This window comes from Phaethon lepturus, unplaced genomic scaffold, assembly GCF_000687285.1.
Source record: "Phaethon lepturus isolate BGI_N335 unplaced genomic scaffold, ASM68728v1 scaffold3321, whole genome shotgun sequence".
Taxonomy (NCBI): domain Eukaryota; kingdom Metazoa; phylum Chordata; class Aves; order Phaethontiformes; family Phaethontidae; genus Phaethon; species Phaethon lepturus.
Genome location: NW_010516813.1, coordinates 137,678 through 161,417, shown reverse-complemented (window position 1 = coordinate 161,417; position 23,740 = coordinate 137,678). Strand labels below are relative to the sequence as shown.

General features: G+C 41.3%; 1 protein-coding gene across 1 annotated transcript in view; it reads right to left on the bottom strand.

Moving 5' to 3' along the window:
- The window catches only part of ELMO1 (engulfment and cell motility 1), a gene marked incomplete at its 5' end in the record, with an annotated part of 242,586 nt that overhangs the window by 83,883 nt on the left and 134,963 nt on the right, over positions 1 to 23,740 (bottom strand). The window contains one exon of the mRNA XM_010296172.1: positions 21,192 to 21,328. Coding sequence (XP_010294474.1) covers positions 21,192 to 21,328 — 137 coding nt within the window. The remainder of the gene's footprint in view (positions 1 to 21,191; positions 21,329 to 23,740) is intronic.

Below are 23,740 nucleotides of genomic sequence, written 5' to 3'. Positions count from 1 at the left end.
CCTGTGCCCGGGGCGGGCGGCCCCAGCCAATCCCAGCCCGCTCCCGTTTCGGGGAAACTCCTGCCCATTTATTCAGCATCTTGGGAGACCATATTTCTGAGGAAGAGCGCCGCTCCCCTAGCATCCTGCCGTCACACGGGGTGGGGGGAATAAATAAATCAGAGCTCCCCGTCTCGGGGTCTCCCTCTCTCCGCCTGCTAGTTCCTTCCCGGGGCGCGGCGCTCGCCCAGAGGGAGCGAGGCAGTGCCGGTGGGGACCCAGCACCCACGTCCACCTTGGTGGGGGCCGCGGGGGGAGCGCGCCGGAGCTCCACAATTACTCGCTCCATCGCCATGGAAACAGCCTGGATGCAGCGGGCTGGATTTGTGTAGCACATCTGCTGCCAGGCTCATAATCAACTGCAATCTCATCTTTTTTCCCCTCTGCTCTCACTGCTTATTTGGTTGCGAGTTTGCTTTCTCTCTTCATACACGCTGGGAAAAGTACACGCAGAGAGAGCTGTGCACACATTGACTTTCTCACACCACGACACGCGTATCTATATGCATATATGTACACCACCAGTATTCATTCTTATGCAGGCATATGCCAAGGAGGTACACTCCCTGTGTGCCCAATTAATACACCTTGCTCATATTTCCAGTTTGAGTAACGGACCAGCACAAGACAAGACTGCTGTACGGGCTGTCAGAATACTACATTTTGCTTTCCAGTTCCACAAATTGCATCTGTCCAGAACAGGGTCAAAATATGACACGACTATTATGAAACTTCCTAGGCAATCTGCTGTTTTGCTAGTCAGTGTCCAAAATTGTAGCTGGCACCCAGAGACGGTGACCTGAGTCTTCAGGCAACTAATTCTACACTGGATGTTCTCTTACTCTGCCCAGGCCTGATGAAACATGCCACTGGGAAAACCTCACCCACAAAAGGGTTGTTTCCCATGGATATAAACCTCTGTCCTACCTTCTGACAATACAAGAAAAGAGGGATGACTAGGTCAGAAAAGGAAAGGAAGCAACATTTGAGAGAGAGAAAAGATTTCATAAGGCAGCAATGAAGTCAACAAAGGGCAGTTGGGGGTAATTTCTGGCTGCTCCTCAGACTTTCTCTGTGACACCTGAAAAAATCTTTCATTCTCTCCATGCTTCTGTTACTGAAACTATGAAATAGAGAAAATACCTAAAAGCATCCATTTATATTGCAAAGATAAGCCCAGACAGACTATGAGACACTGACATACTATTATAATGGTGTTAGAGAAGAATTTCAGATGGAAAAAAAGGATACGTTCCTTTTTCATGAACGCTTACTTTCATTTATTTACCTAAAGGAAGAATAGAAAATTAAGGCCCTTCTGAAAAACAACACTCCTGTATTGCTCTAATAACAGAAATCCACTGCATTAGCCATTGTAAATAGCAGCGTTTTAAAATCCATTGTGAGAGAGCCTTGCAGGTAGATTCCTGTAATCCAGATCTCCTTGTACAATAAAAGCCACTCCTTGTTAAACGTCTTCTACCTGGGCCTAATCCAGAGTCCAGGAAGATCTTTGAAGCCCATTGGTCTAGTGCTCAGCAGCAAGGCCAAGAACAGAGTGCTACACCAGGAGATCTGGCTTTTCAGGGAATCTGACACTCAATTATCATTTTTGACAGAGCAAGGAGCTTTTAACAGAACTGTATTTCGTAATGGCTTAGGATGCCATAAGGATTAACTTCTTGCAATGCTGTACTTCTTCGGGCTTTCCATTCTCCTTTAGAGCAGCACCATCGCTATAATCAGTATCCTGAGCTTGCAGGCTTTTGCAGTCACTCTTTCAGTTCTGAAACATTAAACTGTGGAAAGATGGTCAATGTGTGTTTTAGGGGAAGGGGGGCTAATTAAAAAGCCTAGATTTGCTGACAGGACTTGCTGGGAATAAAAGCAATCTATCCAGTTCCATCCCTCTCCTTCCACCTAAACCACACAGGGGCCAGGGTGGGCTGAGGGTGTGCAGCGTACCCCATCATTTGCATGTGAAGGATGAAGCAGCTCAGCAGTTCCAATGTTCAGAATACTATCTGTTATTGTCATGTCTTATGGACTGGATGTATTGTCGATATGTAGAGCTTAGAACAGTCATGCAAACCATAAATAAATATAGAAAATGCTATGGGACAATGAAAAACAACTATCACATTCCTAATGGGTCTCTATATTGGAAAAAAAAATTTTAAGCCAATATTAAAGAGAGAGAGCTTCCTAATCAAATAAATTGTTCCTTTCTGTTGTACGATAAACAGAGCTCAAAACTCTCCATTAGGCTGTGCTTTGTTAAACAAAGCACTGCTGCAAGCAAATGTAATGATTATTGGAGCATCTGGAGAAACCTTCCCTTGGCCCAGTTTCCAAAACTCTTCACCTGCATTTTACCCACCGACAGGAAGAAGACTGCATCCCGGATTGGGCAATCAGTCAGTCAGGAACTAAGAAGACTCACTTTATAAGGTCTTTTCCTGCTATAGGAAAGGAACAGCAGTGACGGAGATCTCGGCTTCTGATGGCAGCAAGCTGTTAAGATTTAACTTTAAGAAACCTCACCCTTTGTCACCTTCTTTTCTTAGTAGTCTCCCCTGTAAATTGCATTTCTTTTCCTCCCAAGGTTGTGGTGTGAGAATAAACAGACTTAAGAATTTTGCTGCACTCTGAAGCAGGACAGGGCACAAATACCTAAGAAAGCTTTTAAGGGAGATCAGACATTCAAGGCTAAAAAAATCCAGGCAATTTCAAAGCAACATAATAAATGAGATTTGTGAAAAATCTTCTAAGACAGCAGGATAAAATGATGTTCAACCGAAAGGATCAAAGATTTCCAGGAAGGCTTCACACCGAAGCTGCTACTTGCCAATCCGACAGTAGCTCTCAGCAGTGTGCTGTCATGGGCTAAGACCTGTTTGTGTGTGGGAGCTGAGGAACAATCAACGGTGATATAATGCTTACTCATCCTTCTAGATCGTGGGTTTTACTTTTTTTAGCCTAGATACCTACATGGGGAAGATGGTTAACCTACTAACACTTCCCAAGTCATCGACTCACTGGTTGGCTCCCAGTGACTCCTCTTCCAGTGCCAGAAATTACCTGCCAATTCTCAGTAAACTTTCTACCCCTTCCAAAAATCCATTTGTAGAAGCAGCTGATTTGCATCAGGCACAGCGAGTGCTATTAATTTATTCCAGGAATACCTAAAGATTTCCCTTCCACATCTTGAAGTGGCAGTTAGTACCTAGGCTGTAGAGAATACAAACAAGTATTTCAGAGATTTTCAAGGCCACATTTCACAATTAGTTTGGTTTTCCCCAAATCCTAATATCAGAAAACCTTATGCCTCCTTTATCAGGAGCCCCCTACACTTTATTTCAGACAGGTTTGGGGGTTTTTGTTTGTTTTTTCAAGTATTACTGCATTTGAAAGTTTTTTGATAGCAACACATAAACACAAACAAAAATGAAAATACTGGGCCACAGTATAAAGAGATATCTATCTTTTCTGCCGCTTAAGACAGCCTTACTCCAAACCACAAAGCTTATGTGACTAGGAACACCAAGCAATATGTAAGCTGCTGAAAACACTGTCAGGAACACAGCTTTGCAAATCAGTTTAGACATGACCTTCAGAGGTGATCTGCCACCATACCACCCAGGAAGGTCTATATGAATTACAAAAGCATGGAACTTTTCATTCTGCAAAGCATGGATGGATTTGATTTCCACCATCCAAGCACCAATGTGCACATTCAGTATTCACTACTTTCTCCTGTACTTCGAGCACAGGGAGCACTCAAGTCTCTTCCTGCACCACTGGGCAAGCTGCCCCCCTTCTGAGGATGCATACGCATATTAAATGCCTTTGAGATGCAGGGAGGTGCGTTGAAGAAAATCTCCACTCGTCCTACACAAATGAAATTAGAGCTTCATAAGAGTTTCATACAACAGTCTTAGAGATAGACAACAGCAGTCTGGATGATGACAGTCTAGGGGTGTTGAATTTGCAATACTACTTCATCTTCTCTGACAACTGAAGTTCTTCAGCTAAGCCAAAGACAGCCTACAAACAATCCTGAAATTGGCTACAGGAACCGACATGAATATTTCTCAGTTTTCCTATTGCTAAATGATTACACGTGGTCTGGATGGTGAAAGGAGATTTCCTAGTCTAGACAGCATGACTGTAGGCTCCATTTCCACCTCCAATGTTAACTCCAAGAAGATTTAAAATGCCTCATGTTTAATGCAGAACCAGATTATCTTCATCTTAAAAAAAAAACCCCCAAAACCAAAAAACAAAACAAACAAAAAGAGGAAAGCCACTACAACTACACATAAGAAACCTGGTAGCAAAAAAGGAAGAAAGACAAACTAGGTTTCTTAGAGGAAGACTATTCTGTCACAGTGAATAGATTTGAAGTTGGATAGATTTTGATACACACACACACAAAAAGAAAAATATTTCTAACCTTGACACTAGGAACAGCAGAGCGCTATCTGACAAACAATCTCAAGTGATGTTTAGGTTTGGAGGCACTGTCATATACAATCATAGTTAGTTTGTCTTTGTACAGATATCATATAAAAAAAACCCCTTAAAAATACACAAACCCCTGCAGCTGTCTGCAACCTTTAAGTCTTGCCATTTCAAACACACATAGCAGTCACATAGTATAAGAGGGCACTGAAAAGCTTCAAATCAATTATAATAAATCCAGACAGTAGAAAAAGGTTTCACAGTACACATCATCGACTTCAAGATTCCTTACAAAGCACTCTTCAACTGTAAGGACCACAGAAATCACCTTGTGAGTTTTACAAATTCCAGCACATTCAGCCTGTATGAGCACTTTCTGCCAAATCTATCATAGATTTGTCATCCACAGCTGGGGTTAGGATTTCCCTGCTCCCTCCTTTGCCCACTTTGTTCAAATGCATATCATAATTTTGTACCAAAAACCCTTTGCAACATGCTGAGAGAATTTTCAGTCATGTCATTTTCATCTCAGTTCTCTCATTCACTCACTTAGTTTGGAGCACACGTGGCCAGGACAGAACAATTTCACATTGTTGCTGCATTTTATGTGCAATATTCTTCTACTTTTAGCTACTTCTCCAGCTTATGCTTTGCACAGACTGCCAAACAAGCTGGATTTATCTGCAATCCAAGCAGTCTGAGATTTCCCTTTAATGCCTGGTCTCTGTAGGATGGGAACTGAGGAATGTACATTGTACTACTAACGCTGTTGAAACAGATTATGCCATGTATGTATTTGGTCTTGCCTCTCTTACATGCGTGCATGCTGCCCTACATCTTATAAATTAGCGCATTGCGGCTTTCTTCTTCTGAATGATGCAGATTAAAACTCTACTCCATCATACGAAATGGCAACAAGAATGATTTATTTTACTTTTCTGCTTTTAACAAAACCAAAGAACAATAGGAGGGACAAAATAAAAGAAAAATTAATCTGTCTCAGGTATCTGAACCTACTCTGATGCTGTCATGGTTCACTGTTTAAATAACGATGCATGATTTTTTTTAAAATATGTTAATTACATAAATAGGTACTTAGGAACTACTTAAACAGGAGATTATTTACCCCATTGACTGTAGAAGCCCATGTGTCAGCACATCTGCTGCACAGGAAGATTAAATCTGTTCACACAAAACTCATGTTCTCTCTTGCTAATGGGGAAGAGGTCAATAGTGTGAGACTTGAAGCAGGGGCTTTGGGTTTTATCCAACAGGCCCTTAAGACTGGCACAATGGACGTTAGCAAACATCCCTGGATTTCTAAAAACCCTGTATACACTTGCCTAGGCATTCTGGAAAAAGAAATAGGATTTTTATTCAGGAGAGTTTTCTACATGTGTGCTTTAATTTCAAAAGCTTCTGCTCCACATTATTGTTCAGACACCCAGCAGCTTTTAGAGGAACTGTATTAAGTGTGATTATATACCAAAATGACAGTGCTGGCTCATGATGATGTTTAGAAAGAGTGTACTGAAAACAGCTTAATTAGAGTTATCTTTGCCTTGGTTCACCTTCCCAGCTGCTGTTGAAGGACCTCTAGACCATTATTTCAATAGATATTGATGGGGCCTATCCACCATTTATCACATTCATTTCACACTACTTTCGCATCACAGGTTGGCAGGGAAGGGTAAGTATTGGAAAGCTCTGGGGGTACAAAAAGGGATTGCCAAGACCACAGTTAATGAGAAGAACAGAAAACTCGAGTCTAGGCTCCAGGTCCGGCACATGTACAACAAACTTTCTCAAGAACAAGGTCTGTCTGCTTCCACTTCATGCAGGCATGAACGTCAAATTAATGCTCACATAAGCTGAATGAACAGCTAGGGTTGTTTACCATGTAGTTATTTTTTTGCAAGTATACTCTAATAGGAGCAATTTACTGAGCCGACACGTAGCTTTAGCTAGAAAGGGCCATACCCTCCATCCCCTCATAGGGCAATTTGGAGCACACAGAAAGAGCAACTGACAATCCTGCTCTGTGTCAGTCTCTGGCAGCTCGCTGTTCCCATGGGCTTCAGAGCTTCCCTAGGTTAAGCTGGGCTTTGCAAACATCCCCTTCTCAAAGACATTAGCAGCTGCTTTTTCAATCCATGTACATGGAAATGTGCAGCCAAATATACATACCCCAAACACGTGTGGCATGCACAACAGAAGCATGCCTACACACGCCCATTCGCAGCCAAACGTAGTATAAATAACTCCGCTATATAAATAGGCTTGCTTAAATGAAGTCTCTTGCTTAAATAAGGCTGACATGAATATTCTTTCTTTTATGCTGCCTATTGCATTTCATGTTTAAGTCTGGAAAGCGGCAACCATATTGGAATGACTGGAGAAACCCCAGCAAAGCATATTAACACCCCACTCTGAAAGTCGGCAGATATGAAGGACGGGTGAGCTCAGCATCCTGATGTAACATACCACTGGTGAAGATTTTGTGAAAAGGAGAAAAGGCAGGCAACTTTTTTTTGTGCGTGTGCCTCTGTGATATCAAGATAAATGTTAGTAAGACAGGCAATAAGAAATTGCAAACAATCGGAGATCCTCGAGCACTGAAGCAGCAGCCCACAAAAGATCAAAGTTATAAAAATAAACCTTAGATTCTTAGTCAGGGAAAAAAAAAAGTATTAGAAAAGAAAAGGTAACTTTCCCTTCTTTCTCTGCATTTTTGGAAGGACACCAGATGACTGTCCATACTCCTCACTATGCTCATGTCTGTATTCATCAATATGGTTTTATGGATATTTTCTGTCTTATCCTTTTCAAAACATTTCAAGAAACTGTTAAAACTGTTTTCTCTGAAGATGGGTAGGAAGGACCGGCTGTCAGAAAGGACTCTCCAGTTCCCTCCAGCAACCTTACTTCACATTTCAGCCCACACACCAGGCCCAGCTATACCTGTGTTCTGGATCATTTTATCAGGGCTGTTGCATCTGCTCAGAACTTCCTTCCCACTAATGAGTCTCTCTCTAATCAATCTTCAGAGTACAGATTTCTTCAGCCTCAATCATCCATGAGCTAAAGATGCTGTCAATACTGCAGCATGGCCATGCTTGCCATCTCAGAGGCAAATCCCACCTTGTACTCGCTCTCTTCACTGAAGTCTCTGCTCTTTGCATATGGTAGGGGGAACAATTACTTCATCTTCCAAGTGAAGAGACAAATTTATAAAGGTCAAGCAATGCAGAGGCAGTTGCAACAGTGGGTATAAACGCCAGGTTTTCTTCTCCCTTCGTCCCCCAGCCTCTGAAGCACAAACATATTTACAGTGCTAAGCCAGTAGTATTTCTACCTGTTACATTACCGCTTTATTCAGGGTTGGACCATTAATGCTTTCCTTTAAAAACATTTCAGAATTGTTTTTTAAAAAAAAAGATGATGATAGAGGCTTAAAAAGATTTCAGTCTTCCTTAATCATGCAGAGATATATTTTCAAAGCAATATGCCAGGAGTAGTCCACGTGACTCCCATTCATGTTAAAATTAGAGTCACCAGAATAAACCCCATATGCTGCTTTGAAAAGGTACTGCAACTTGTCCAAGGAAAATTTCCGCAGCTTAATGGTGCTTGCACAATTTTTCTGCCTGCTTTTCTTCCTTTGATTCCTGCATATAATTTTAACAGTCTCTTTTTTTTTTTTTTTTTAAATAACACTTTGTACTATTTGGAAAAAGAGAAGTTATTTGCTGGTTATCTTGGTTCCTCTGTAGCTCTTTTATTTTAAAATCACCAGTTTAATCAGAATAGCTTCATCTTGTAGTATGCGAAGCTTCCAATATCACTCTTTTTCTATACGGTCACTGTAGACAACTTTTTTATTGCAGCTGCCTTCCACACCTGAGCTGTTGTCCTGTCTAGTGGGGCTCAGTATTTCTGTGTTAGCCTGAAAGTAAATTTCACATCTGGGTGGGGGAACTTTTTTCCAGAAAGGCTGAGGCACAGTCTCTCCTTGGCAATAACAGCACCACTGCTTGTAGTGAAGCCAGGCAACATGACTGTACAGGTTTCTACATTCAAGGTCCCAGTCTACATGTGGATTTTCTGCCCAACACAGAGCATCTGTAAGATCTGTGGCAGCTGCAGAAGCCCATCTACCCAAAGCCAGCTGCAGCGCTGGACTTGCTGTGAGTACAGCTTGTCCTAGTTTGGCTTGGTAATCACAGCGAGCATTGCATATGCTGTGCTCATGTACGCGCACGCTGATAAATGCTGGTTGATTATTAAATTTGTCACTTATGACTATAGTCTTCCTGGTCACTTGAAGAGAGAGAGAGAGAAAAAAAATTCTAACTTCTGACAGCTCTGGTTCTCTTATCATTGCTCTCTAATTTTTACTGCTTACTAACGCTGTGCATGAGAGAGTGTGCACAGAAAGACGGTGTGAATGCCATCTCTTCATTTTTATTTTATCCTTCTCATTGCTGTCCCAAACTGCAACACATTCTCATTTCGGCCATTTACATCAAAAATGCAGCAAACACTGCATCTAACTACTTCATTACTTTAACTCTTAAAGGATGTAAACAAAGGGAAAATATTTTGCTTAAATGTGGCAGGTGATTCCACCATGGGAAGAAAAAAATACATCTCCTTGCTAACAGAATTGTGTATCAGGACAGGAGAAAAGAAACCAAGACAGGGTTGTCCTGTCATTAAAGCACTGGCAAGTGAGGTGTGGGAGAAGTTCCCATCTCTGCCACTGATTTTCCAGGTGACATGCAGCAAAACATCATTTATGTATTCTTGTTTTCCAATTAAAAATTAGTTATTATCACCTTTTCTTTCTCCTTTTTTACCCTTTGCATGTTCTGTCAACTTAAATGGCGGTCGTCTTTGGTCAGAAACATGTGCTTAAAAGAAAAACCTGAAACTTCCCAGGATGGTGGAGTGAATGACAGCTTGCACATGGAGCTAGAACCTGTAAGCAGTGGAGCTTTAACTAAAAAGAGAGGTCTGTGTACTGGACAAGCACTTAAAAAAACCCAACAAAAACCAAAACCCTAAAAGCCAACAAACACCCCAAAAATAATCCACTAGTAGCCAAGCATCACTCTGCAATTGCTACACACGTTGCCTGCTTTAAGCATGAGGGCTCAAATACATTAATGAGTTACTGTGGTTAGAGAAGTTACCACATCAGCCGAGCTGCAGTAGTAGCCAGTGGTAAATATTTAGAAAAACATATTTACCTAAATGTTAGCAAGAACATTTTGAGGAAATGCTTTTGACCTCACATTTCTGAAGGAGCTTGAATGCCCCTGAGTAATAACAGCTCATCTGTCAGAGCTAAACCAAGTTAAAGCTGCTTTAAAGGGGCCACTGCAGTTAATGGGGAAAGCCTGACTCCTTAAAAGTGGCTACTGCATCCATCACAAGGATCTTTTGCACTTTGTTTAACATTACAAAACATTTATGAGATTGATTGATGCTGCATCTATGTTTGTTTTAATGATGATTAATGATATGAATTACTATTTCATCCTGGGTAAGAAAGTAGACTTTGCACACAAAACTACAGAACAATTCAGGTTGCTAGAAAGCTCTAGGTGTCATCAAGTCCTGCAGACACAGCAGAGCCAACCTCAAGCTTAAGTCACGTTGTTCAGGACCTTGTCTGGGCAACTTTTGAGTTTCTCCAAGGATGAAGATTCCATAATCTCTCTGTGCAACCCATTCCAGTGCTACACCAGTATCAGTAGTAGGGAATATTTTATCCCTACGTCCTACCAGCTTCCTTCACTGCAACTTGTCTTTTCTTTGACTGTAACTTGTCTTTTCTTCTTTGTATACTTCTGAGAAGTGCATGCATCTTCTCAACAGCTTCTGGTTCAGATTGTGAAGAACATACAACCAGATCCACCCTCCTCCCCTGAGCTGTTTCCAGGATGAACAAATCTGGTTCCTTCACATTCCCCTTGAACGCCACGTGCTCCAAACCCCCTTAATCATCTTGGTAGCTCTTTGCTGGACCATTTCATCAATCTCTCCTCATTACTGGGGCATAAAACTTGACACAGTCCTCCAGCTGCTGCCCCAAAAGTGCCAAGTTTGGGGGAATAAGCCCTTCCTTTGACCTGCTAGCTCCACTTTAGCTAACACAACCCAGCACACAGTCCACATCACGCATGGGTGCACTGCTGATTCATCAACACAGTGACCATCCTACAAGCAAACACCTATAATTATATTTGTAAAACATGAAATTAGTCTTTCCAAGGCCTCAGTTTGCATTGGCAATCACCCATCCTCAGCTTGCTGTGGTGCAGAAATTAATATCAAAGCACTGGCCATCATAAAAGTCAATAGTAGATACTGAAGTGTTACTCTAGTACTAAAATCAAGAAGCATAGAGAAGGAAATTAGAATCATCAAATTCTTTCAAATGATAATAACTAAAGCAAATTGAGCAGCTATGAAACATCCTGTTCTCTGGAGCTTAAAAGCAACGAGGCAATAAAAAAAACCCTAACCCATGCAAAGCCAAATAATTTTTATGGAGATATTTTCTTTCTTTTCTTCCCAAGTAGATAGGGACATAAACCACCAGTTTAAAGATTTTGCTTTAACTGGTACCTTAAATATTTCACAGAGTGAAGGGACATTTAGGCCATGTATATAACTGAAGCCATTTGCAAGCTGCCCACAAACAGTATCTTCCACCTGAAGTTTATCTCCCAGACTGGTGGAGATAGTTCTCTTCTCCAAGTAAATTAAACTTTGCAGCCCACTGTATGCGGAATTAGGCTACATAAAACAATATCCAGTTCTCTGCCATCTTTATTAAAATGTTGGATTTACGCCATTACTCACGAGGGAAGACTTTTTTGTCCTTACAGCTACATCTTTAGGAATAAGAAACACAGCTACATCTTTAGGAATAAGAAACATGTCTGTGCATGTAATTTTGACTTTATAATTTTAAGAGTTTTCTTCAGATTTCTACCACTGCCGAAAAAATACAGTTGCCAATTACCCCCATCCTGGCTTCACAAACTGGCTTCCAATACTCTACAACCTCAAAGGGTCTTTTCTGAACGCTGTACAGGAGATGTGGCCATGCACAGTCAGCAGGTACCTCACATATAGAAAGTGAGAAAAGTCGTTAATACCTTTCTTAAGAGAGGGGGAAGTGCTGTGCATGAGCCACACTGTTGCTCCAAGGAAAGGGGACAGGCAGAAGGAAAGACTGGGGGAATAAATCCTGTTGGAGGTCAGAGTACTGAAAAGGGAGAGAGGCTAAAGGAAGCTTCACTTAGAACAGAGAGACAAATCCAGTAAGATTTCTACATCCAGTCACTAGTTTATATATGTGCTTTTAAAAAAATTACATAGAGGCCTTAAAATGGAGAGTAAGTACCAGTTATATGACAATCAGATCAGTTCAGATTTTGCAGAAAATTTCACCAGGCAGAAAACAGCCCTTTAACAACTTCCAAATCCCTAGCTTACATATAAAAGAGCTCTTGGAAGGAATCTGAAAATCTTGACAGCTATGAGATTACATCCTTCATCTCACACATCTGATTTTACAAAAATTAGGATGTTCCATTTTCCTACTTGGTGACTTTTGAGATATTACTTTCACTATGAAGTGCTGATCAATTGCTTCTGAAGAGGCTGACAGTGTAACAACAATACAGTGAGATCTGTAGTTTCCTTTGGACTCTTGGTTAAATACGACAAAAAGTTCTAGGCAGCCTTTACTATTCAAGCAAAATGGATACAACCACAATTTTTAACGTTCTTGCTGCTGAGGTTCTCTTATCAGCAACACAACAAAGATCAGCCAGTTTCCCTGAGATAGAAAACTGATGCTTGAAATCTGAAGATATCTCTCCACAGAGAAAAATTACCATAAAATTCAAAGCATGTGTGGAAGCTGTTTCCCCAGATGCTTCCACTCTTCTAGACACAGACTTGACATTCCTGATGCAATGATGGTTCTTGAGCATTTCAGTTTCATGCTCACGGCATGAATATCTTCAACTGACGTGGCAACATCCTTAATTAGCTGCACTAATGCCTTTTTGAAGGATTCTGACACAGAATTTGGTATTGGTTTCTTCACCTGGATCTGGAGTTTGGGCTAATATACTTGCATGATACCAAATATCTCTCCATTCCTGTACTCAGCTTCTAAGGTGATATTCCTCAGCTTTCATATGTATTACTAGAGGCCTTGCTTCTCTGCTTGCCATGACCAACATACAAAGGTAACTTGATGAAATGAGAGGGAACCTATCAATAAATTATCTCTCAGTCACCAATAAATCCACAATATTTTTCATATGACTGTTCAAATGAACAACGTAAAGGTGAAAGGTCAAAGAAAAAAGGGCCTTACCACTTTCAGAGGCACACACATCACTTTCCATCCTCCAATAAGCTATTTTACTCTCAACGGAAAAGTGGCAGAACCCAAGTTCACATGTCTCAGCTTCACTACCATTCCCAAGTAACAACTGCCCCTGCTGTGGTCTTGAGCCCAAATATTCTGCGGGGCAAAACCTAACCCCTCCTTCAGAAAGTACATGCTAAATCCCTCACCTCCCATCCTCCTCCGTTTTCCCCCTCATCCTGTCTCTGGGAAGTTGAGGACAGCTCACCTTAGCACACCGAGGCCCCGCTTAACCTGTCATCACTTAAGAAAGCTTTGCGCAGCCCATGCAAGCCTCACTCTGCTATCGCTGCCCTACCGTTGGTGCCCAAGGTAACCTACGAAAAGCCAGCAGAGGCAGGTACCTCTGTTGGGCCAGTGTGCACGGTGCAGAGATGGTTTGAAATAGCTGGTGTAAGTAAAGGAAAGAAGGGAAGAGCCCCTCTGCACCCGCACACCATCCCCTCCTCTCAGTCCGGCTCCCAGCTGTCCCCCGCTCCCATATGCCTCAATCACAGCCGGTCTCAGTTTACACCGGTACCTCGGGTAGCGGGATCATTTTGTCAGATGCCGGCCAGTTACCTCATGGGCTAAAAGTAGAGACACGCTGCATCAGTGACTGACTGGCAAATGCCTTTTGAACGGTGACGTAGTCAATCAAGAAAATACACGAGATGTAAATTGCAAACAACAAAGGACATTTCTGTAAGGACAGATGAGACGAAAACAACAAAGCGCCCTGGCTTTGCTTACGAGACGTGTATGAAAGATTTCCGCTGCTCTTTTCAACCACGGTGCTATTTAGATCATAATTACTTAAAGTGAACCAACAATAATACCAGCTCTTCTGCTACTCTAAGAGAGGCTATAAAAATCTCAGTCAGCTGCATCGTTCATCACGATAACCTCATTTCAATTGAAACAAAATCTCCGAGACATCACCTCCCCCCCTTCCTCCCCTTTTTTATTTGCCTATAATAAGGTCTATAGTCTGGGGAGCTCTCGGGCTGAGTTCCATGCATTGTGATTCACAAAATGAAAATCTGGTATTATATGCCCACTGACATTCACATCAGCAGCAATTCATGCAGCAAAAAGCCATATGCCATGCACCTCTGATTTAACTGTACTACAAAAACATACCCTAGAAAGAAGAAATAAAGAGTGGTTCCCGGGATATGATTATTACCCACACTTTAAGACAGGAATGACAGGAGCAATACCACAAAATATGCTGTTTTGGTGACAGTTCCAGCCAGGTTATATCATTTCCCTTAGTGACTAACACACTCTACATGCAAGTGAGGAATTCTTTCCCAGAAGGAATTCTTTCCCACTCCGCAAAAGGTTTCTGCAGAGTACAAAAAAAGCGGTTAGCACAGATAACCAGAGGGGAAACACTGAGTGTAGGTTATCTGGCTTTCCACTCAATCATCTTTTTGAAGGCTGAGATGTTTATTGGTTTGATCAGCACCCACAGAGATGAAAATGAAGAGCACTTTGAAAATATGAAGTACCAACAGTTTTAAAAATTGCCATCTCCAGGGTGTTAAGGAGACCTGTATGCATTCTACAGTAACACACAGACTTCATTAGAAAGCTGGGGGATAAAATCCACTCTGCCAAGGAAGGCTACATTTTTCACAAATAAGATATTTCACCGCTGAAACCAACAGCGACTTTCATCACTGAGGGGAGGATAAGACAAACAAGTTTCTGACCAAGGAATGGATTATATTAAAATACTCTTTTCCTTTTTTAATAACAGATGTTTTGTTGAGACACCCTTTCCTTTCCTTGCTTTTTGCTTAAAGAATCCATCTCTCTCTTAGCATACCCATCCTGGCATATAAATGAGTAAAATTTCAGCTTTAAAATGCTTTTCCTTTTAAGCCTATGCCCTCCATGAAATCATTGCACATGTGATCACTGGAGAAGGGTAGTTCAGCTAGGATAATAACTAGATGTGACCCTGCGACCCTGCTACCAAAGACTTTCAAAGCCTTCTGGCAAAGACACACAAAAGTAAAGACACTAATTTTAATGAAAAAAAAAAAAAATAAATCTTAAACTAGAAGTATGTAGTTCGTAAGCTACAAAGTGCAGAGAAAGGGCAAGTGTTGCTCCTTACTGCTTCTGTATCCAGCCTAAGTACTTATATTTCAAAAATTATTTTTTTAAAATATATTTGCATTCTTGATGATACTAGTTAAGACTGCAAAATTTTCAAAAGAAAGCAACTAACTAGACTGAAAAATGCAATACTCATGTTCAGTTCTGCTGAGCTTGGCAGTCCCGACCTTTGGGGTATGAATATTTAAATTCAGATCTGATTTTTACAAACTGATGCCTCAGTAAGTGGAAGACCACATCTTCAGAGTCTTAAACACCCCTTCTCAGGATCCTGCAGCCAGAAGCAGCAGACAAGTAATAAACTGGCTTTGACAAACACAGTGGGACACATTTGGAGATCTGACAAGTGTAGCTAAATGCACAGAGATGGAGAAGGCTAAACAGAGCCATTCCCAAATGAGCAGCCGCCAATGAAGGAATAAACTTGCAATATCCATGCCGCAAAAAACGTAGAGGGAACACCAACCAAATGCTAGGGAAAGGTCTTAAACTGTCTATCCCTGCATCGCATTAAACTGTACTGCTTAAAACAGACCCTTCTTAAGGAAGTGGTTGCTAGTGGAATAAACCTGACAACCTTCCTGCACCCAGTTATGCTCTTCTAGGAGACTCCCATTGTATTTGGAGGGTGATTGTTTTCTTCAATTAAAAAAGTCACATCTTCTGTATGAGCTATGCAGCAGACTTGCAAAATGTTAATTGCTATACATTTTTTTCATAAATACATGCATTACACAATTATTGATACTTTTATAGCAATTATCTGTTTCCAATAAAAGTTAATAAAGTGCTAATGGCCTCAGGTGTGAAAATGTGGAATTTAATTTGTGCTAGTCTGCCTAAGTCTGGGGAATACTGAATTTACTCGATGTAAGAATAATTTATTTGCGGTATCCCTGACTGATATAAACAAAGCATTGCCAAGGGAAGGTACAATAAAGCTAATAGAGAGGTGCAATCATTCCACCAGCCCGACGTTTCCCACAGGTAAAATGCAAACAGAACAGCCTTCCAAAGCTTCTCTCAAAAGAAGTTAAATTCATCTGCTTTAGACCGGTGAAAAAGCACCCGTAAGAAAACAATAGATGCTTTGGAGAGCATCTGTGAAGAGCTATTTATCATCCCTTTGCTTCCTTATCATCGAAAGGAAAAGCAAGTGACAGACAGATTTACAGACTGACCAAAGGATTTTACGTTCAAGTTTGCCTGAATTAATTTTTCTCCTGTTTGAGGTAATGGTTCTTTCACGCTCCCGGAGCTATCGGTTGCCATCCTCCTCCAAGCACCCCTGTGAGGGGGTGGGAAAGAGGGGCACAGCCACAGCCGTATGCAGCGCCCTCGGGGCTGGCGCTGCTGCCGCAGCCTGCAGCTGTGACAGGGTGATGGCTGGAGCAACAGGCCGGACACCCTGGCTCTGCCTTTGGCCCTGCCGCTGCTTCACTGCCTCTGCGCGCCTTTGCCTCCTTCCTGTAAAATGGGGTTATCAAGACTCAGATAAAAGTGCAGACTATTGTTAGGGCCACTAGAGGGGATCACTTGCGCATGCTAGGAGACCTGCTCCTCCTCCTCCAGGTGTGCAGCAAAGCCCTGCCGCTTCCAGGTCAGGCATGCGGCTGCCGTGGCAAGGATTAGCACTAGGACAACAAGGTTGCAGCCAGGTGGACATTTCGGACAGGATCTGAGCACAGACTGCTCCTGCAGTCTCGCCTGATTTGCAGGAGGACCTGGCAAAGCCGGTGACAGTTCTTCTGCCACACTGCTGCTCTGACCCTTTCCAAATGACCCTCTACACCTTTGCTTCCTTACGGGTAACTCGCATCATCTGATGGTGGTGGTGGCCCACAACACGTTTCCATACAAAACACCACTCGCACAAGTACGCTCCTTAAAAGCCTGCCCTTGAACACTTAGTCATATTTTGAACCTAGCCTTACACAATTATTCATCCTACGGCTGCCAAAAGCGTGACAACACTAGAGAGGCTGAGAAACCTGTGGCACAGCATTTCTAAACTGCCAGCGAGAAAGGAAATGGTATTTTTCATTTTTATGTTATGCTTGGTTACCTTTTCTATTATCTTGTCGCAGAGCAAGGAAAAATGTTCACAGGGTCTGAGCATGAGCAATAAACATTTTTAGCGGTTATCAAATGCCTCAGTGTTTGCTTTGGTATTTAATTACAGGACTCACGTAGGGCGTTCTTTGTTTGCATCTGCTGCCACTGTGAACGATGTCTACTCTACTGATTACCACACAAGACAGTTTGTTATGTATCTACCTGTCAATGACATATATTATCATCCTGCTGAGCAGACCTCACTCCTGCACGGGGATCCGGTGCTGCGGCTTGGTGTGTCACTGAAACAGCCAGATACCACAAGTGCAGTTGTTCAGGGTACCCAGGTCTGCCACTGCGAAATGAATGCTAGCTTTGCCAAAATGCTGAAACCAGAGTTTTTTGGGGTTTCTGAGAATGTTTTTCTTATTACAAAATAAATTGTCATAGAACATTTAAAAGCTGGTGTTTTATACTATGATGATGTCAAACACAAGGCCAGCAGGCAAAATAAATTAACTAGAGTTAATTCACCCTGAGCAGAGTGTAGGTGGTCCTTATGTGAGGGAAAACTGACTGATGGGCACCTTTTTAAATGGACAGGCTGGTGATGAAGATTTCTAGATGCTGGAGTGTGAGATAAATAGGTCCAGCTTTCTCAGTCAGCATCGACTCCAAAAATCAATACACAATGCTTTCTTCTGCTGCAATAAAACATGTAGAATTATGTAAAACTTGGAGGCAAGATTATATTTTCGAAGTCATAAACTATACTGTCTGCTCACAAATGACTGTGGAGGACAGAGTTTGTAAAGTGCACTTTGATCATCTGTAGGCTCAAAGAAAAACAAAAAGGTTTCAAATGGAATTGTTGCCACTTGCATGTCTGTCTATCCAACTGCATCTTAATTTCTCTAGAAAACTCACCAGACATGAATTATGTATATCTTAAAATGTTATAAAGGCATAATATAAGCTTAGCTGCCTGACTGAATTATTCTGTTCAGACATCTACCAGTATATTGAGAGACTGTAAAAAAGGTTTTAGGTCTGACAGTATCATACTATCACCATAGAGATCCAAGGAGTTTTCTAATGCAAGAGTTGACAAAAGTTGTCTCTCTTAATGAATGAGAATCAAGAGAGACAAAGCATGAGATCATAAATGTTTCACTAAAACACCATAAAATTGTTCCAACTATGAGCAAAGTGCTATTTTAATTTTTTTTTAAAGCTTTAAAAATGAACAAACCCATATGAAATCTCCACAACATGAACTGAGGAACCATGATGGCACAGTATACCTTTTTGTCATCAAAAGAAAGTTTTAATCTGTGGCTTAAAAAACCCTTGAGAACAGGCACTGAAACCTGAGGGGAAGTATTCAATCACCTCACTTCTTTTAGCACCTATCATTCTCCAACGCAAGAAAGAAGGAAATAAATCTCTATATGTGCACACAGACCTCCTACAGCCCCTCCAATGTACAAGCTATTGTGATTAATCAAAAGTTTAAAATTAAACAAAAAACTCATTTTCTTCAATTATGATTAAAGATCAAAGCAAGTGGATTAACTTTTTGGCAGAACCTCCAGGTCTCAAGAGTTACCATCTGATATACTGAGAGTGACCAATTTTGTTTTGGAGATTCTGGGGGAGGAAGGGAAGAAGGAAGAAAATGAATGATCCCAGCAGCCAGGTGGGTAGTAAACCATAGCAAAGTGGTGTTTCATACATTACCATGACAATCTAGTTACTGAAACTGAAAAACGGTAAAAGAATTCTTTTCACAGCAACTAAGCTACTGCATCTTGTGAGGTCTGCTTTCTTCCTCTTCACTCCTGAAAGTATGGGCTGAATGCTCCCTGGGTCCACATGGCCCTTGCCTGCCAAGTTTTCAAAAGTGACTGCATAGAAACAGGTACTCTTAGCACACTGGAAAGATGCAGAAAGAATACTAACATGCTGCGATCACCAAAGCCTCTTGCCAGGTAAGGATTAAAAATTGTGTTGTTTAGTTTGGTAAAGCCATCAGAACTGGCAGCTGTCACCCACCAACCAGATGGGTAAACCTTGGGTACCACTATATAATGTATCATCCCCCACAAATCCAGAAGTGCTTCACAAGCCCACATAACGACACAGTTTGCTTCACTCACAGATCCCTTTAGACATTTATCAACTGAGTAATGCACATCACCACCACATGTCATTTGAAGTGTATAAGAGCACAAAAATCTCCTTATGACTAAAAGAAAGGATTTAGAGAAGCAGAGCATAATTACAGAACTGTTAGAAATGAGAGTTGCAAGAGTTTAGTATTCCCTCCCCTTTACGAAAACAGTTATGAAATCAAGAGTGATTTCTGCAGGCAGAGATCCTGTGTTCATCTCTCATGAACCATGGTGCCACCACCAGACAAAAATCCTGGTAGCATGACGGCCAATGATTCATATTTGCCCCATGGAGTTAAGAATTGCCTATGCCTTCAATGATACATGCAGTGGAACCTACTGTCTACCTTGCTGAACCTGAAAGAGCTACTGGATGAAGTCACAGGATTTTCAGTAACAGAAAACACAAATAGCAAACTAGTCAGGTCAGAAAAGAAAACTACCTGATCTTCCATGAAGCTCCACAGCAATACCTAACACGGAAAAGTAAATTCCTTTTTCTTTTTTGGGTGATCTGGGCTGTTGCCAGAAACAGGACTATTCGTTTCCTGAATTCCCTAAAATTACTAATAACATTCCAACTGAAGTTGTGGGAAATTATGTAGACAAATCCTTCTTCTACTGAGGCAGAAGGCCTGTAAGTAATAGGCAGTTGTTAATACATTTGTTTAAAACAACCACATATTATGAAGTTGTTGCTTTTTTAAGCTCTTGATTTTAGGTTGCTATACAGTTCAGTGAATTATCCTGCTATTGCTTCTTCTGTGCTCCTGGACCATTAAGTAAGAGAAGCATGTCAAATTCTCCACAAGCCTCTAGGTCATCTATCTACAACAGCATGCATTTTGGATTTCCTTTCTCTCTTTTGTCAGCACTCTGGTACTGCTGCCAACTATCTTACCTAAAAGAACTCAACAAAAGTATTCCACGCTGTGTCATAAGGATTCACCTTCACTCTGCAGTAGAAAATGGACATTTAGACTACTTCAATAATAGACGGTTCCAATTAAAAGTTAGGCATGATCATTCTTACTAGCTCTCATGTAACATTTGAGCCTGGTGACTTCAGAGCAATCGTATGGCACATGCTGACAGAGTGCAGCAGTTTCACTTTTTGTTCTCGACCAACAGCTCTCACACCAACAGCTCTCAGGGAGAGGCTCAAGATCCAGTCAAAGGATCCCAACGAAGATAAGGATGCCAGCTGGCCACAAAAACACGAGGTCGTCATTCTTACAAAATGCCAAAAGATACTGTTTGGCCTCATGGTAAATTAGATAGTTAAAACAGGATGTCTAGGGACTATTAAGACAGATAATACTGTTCTCCATAGCTTTTCTGAGAGTCAGAAGATTGGCTGAAACTTCCAGAATTCTGTCTTACAACAAAAAGGGTGCAATACTGAGGAGTTTTTTGATTGGATATTTGGTTGGTTGGTTTGGTTTTTCTGTTTTAGCAGGCTAAACTGCACAGCACTTTGTCAGGGTTGTGTCCACTCATTAGTATTTTACTACTTTAGTGTTCACATGAAATGAAAGGGATGCACAGAATTATCACTGCAGTACTCTCTTTGCATTATTTACAACCTTAGAGGCTGCAGCACTTCAGCATAATATTGCTAACATAAAAAGGGAAAACTTCCTCTCAAGCCAGGTTTTTAGTTTCACAGTCTGCAGTGCAACATGACTGAAAAAGGTCTATGAACCTCCCATCCCCTATCCCCACTTTCTAAATGCTGGCGCTCTGATGCACAAAGAATCCGAACAGACCAAACTCCACAGCATTCAGCACAATGGGCATCAGTAAATCCCTGTGCCTCTAGGGAAGAACGCATAGCCTTGTTTCACCATCCTGCCCAGTTACTCCCACCCCACCCTTTTTCTTGCCTTGTTAAAGTCCTCTGAAGTTGCCCTCATTTCCTTCCATGTCTTGTTCAAGAGCTGAATGCAGATACAGAAGAACTCCTCAAATGATCTGTCATGGGTGAAGAACATGGGATGGAAATCGTTGCAGGTCTCACTGGCTAAAAACAGAAAAACAAGGGGGGTGGAATAAAGCATGTACAGGCAGGAACTTCAAAAAATAAACATAAAATACAATCAGCCACAAAATTTAGAAAACACTGTAATTGAGAGACATCCCAGTTCTATCAGCAAAGGATGTCAAAACACTATCCTGAAAATCCAGCCTGGGACTACAGTCTTAAAGACAATGAAACACAGTTATAGAGCCTGTCTGTAAGACACCGACAGCAAGAACAAGAAGGAGCAACTACCTGTTTGCCTGAATATTCTCTCAATGGGTGATTTGTTTGTGCCAAGTTTTGTTGTTCAGGCTTGGTCAAAGAGACACAGGGAAGAAGCACAAGTCCCCTCATCAAAACAACAGCCTTCCCCACTGCTACCAGCACATACCATATTGCCTGCTGAGAACCAAACACCAAACCCCAAGTCGCAAAATAGTATTAGATCAATTTACACACCGAAACGTGAAGCTCTGCTGACACAGCAGATGATCTACTATATTGCACATGGATATACCACAGAGGTAACCAGAGAAATCTAGACAGGCATATAGACGAGCATGTAACTTGATTAAATTTTTCTTTGAAAATAAGTATAAACAAAAGAAATGGATCTTCTGTCATCTGTCCCTTCTCTGAGATAGAAGGGGAAAAAAAAAAAAACCCCAACACCAAACTTCCTTTTTTTAATCAAATACTGGCTTTAAAAAAGAAAAAAAAAAAAAAAAAAAGAAAAAAAAAAAGAAAAAAGAATACTATAATGATGATCCAAAAAGGAGATGTACAGTCTGGCAAGACTGCTGGGAATGTCCTTCAGTGAAGAATAGATTTTCAAAAACTAAGGGCTGAAGCAATGCTGATCTCTGGGCACATCTGAGCATCCTGGGAACAGAAGGGGCTTTAGCCAAGGACTGAAAAGGATCCTTAAACCCTGCCATGACGTGCAGGGACACCTCAGTAGGTTGCATATTTAAGTACTTTAAAAACTAATGGAAAAAGTCAAGTTGACTAAGCCTTTCTTCATATACCCAGTCCTCAAATCTCTCAGCTTCACCTTTCACCTCTGCACGAACACTCCTTTGGACTCTTCCAGCAGTCACTCACACGCCCATACAGCAGCATCTGCTTTGACTTCAGGATCAAACAGCCACTGCTTAGGCAAGCTTCCTCCACTGCAAGAACAGCGGAATTACCGATCATTGGGATAAATCACCCTTTTCCTGAGGCTGGATCACTGTCTGACATCTGCTTTCTCTCAGTGGAACCGGAGAAATTAGAATTAAGACTCTTTGCAGAAGAATATGAATGGCTCAGGCAGGCTGACCCCCTGCATCAGCTGCAAACACTTAGTCCTGGTACCTCTTCAAGCTGCAAAACCGCCCTTCCAGTGTGCTTGGTTACCTCTGCAGCGCCAGCAGCTCCACCATAGGAACATGAGTTGTGCTTCGAATCACCTGAACCCTCAAAGGAAAACGTTTCTGATCTTTCCCAACATGCAGTATTCCAATTATAAAGCAAAACTCTGAAGTTTAATTGTAAATTTAAAGCTTAATTTTAACATTGGATTTATGAAGATCTAATCAATTCCTCAGCTACGTAGCAAAGATGAGAGTTAATTTTGGAGCACAGGTTTCATTCTAATCAAGTAAACTCCATTTACTTCAAAGGATGTGCAGTCAAGAGGGAATTAGTCAAAGCAGAGACCTATATTTTTGAGGCACGACTCAATCCTTTTAAAAGAATAAAATGCCTCAGGCATGATTTTCAGAGCACCTTCAGCTTCCATTCATTCCACCAGAGCTGCAAGGACTCAGCACTTCCAATAATCAGACCTTCAGCCTGTAATAATGTCAGAGACACAACAGAACTGATTCTCAGAGGGCACTTGTCTTTAAGTCATGAAATACTATAATGATGAGAAGAAATAAAATAACAAGCAGCAGCAGAATGCAGCCAGTACCTTTGCTGTGTAAATCACAGCATGAAACAAGGCAATAATCCTCAACACACACTGGCCTTTCTGATCCTCCTCAGAGTCTGAGCTTATCACTGCTCCCACTCATAAAAATCAATAAATCAAAATTAATGGAAAGGCTAAGGATTCTCAGAAACTTTATCATTGGTTCTAACTCGTGCTCCTTACAATAATCAGCCCCAAATCGTATCTACTATGTTGACTGTTCTGCATGCAGAATCAGAGGTGCCACCCCCCCATTTTCTTAATAAATGGGCAACATACTGTGTTTTATGTCTGTTCAGTCTGAAAGAGTCATTGTTATTGATATAAATGGAGAAAGTTAGGCCTGTTAGAAAGCAAGATCAAAATCTTAAAAAAATAAAACAAATCCTAAGAAAAACTCAAACCCAAATAATAAACACCTTCCTCAAAATTCCCACCAGCATCTAGATAGC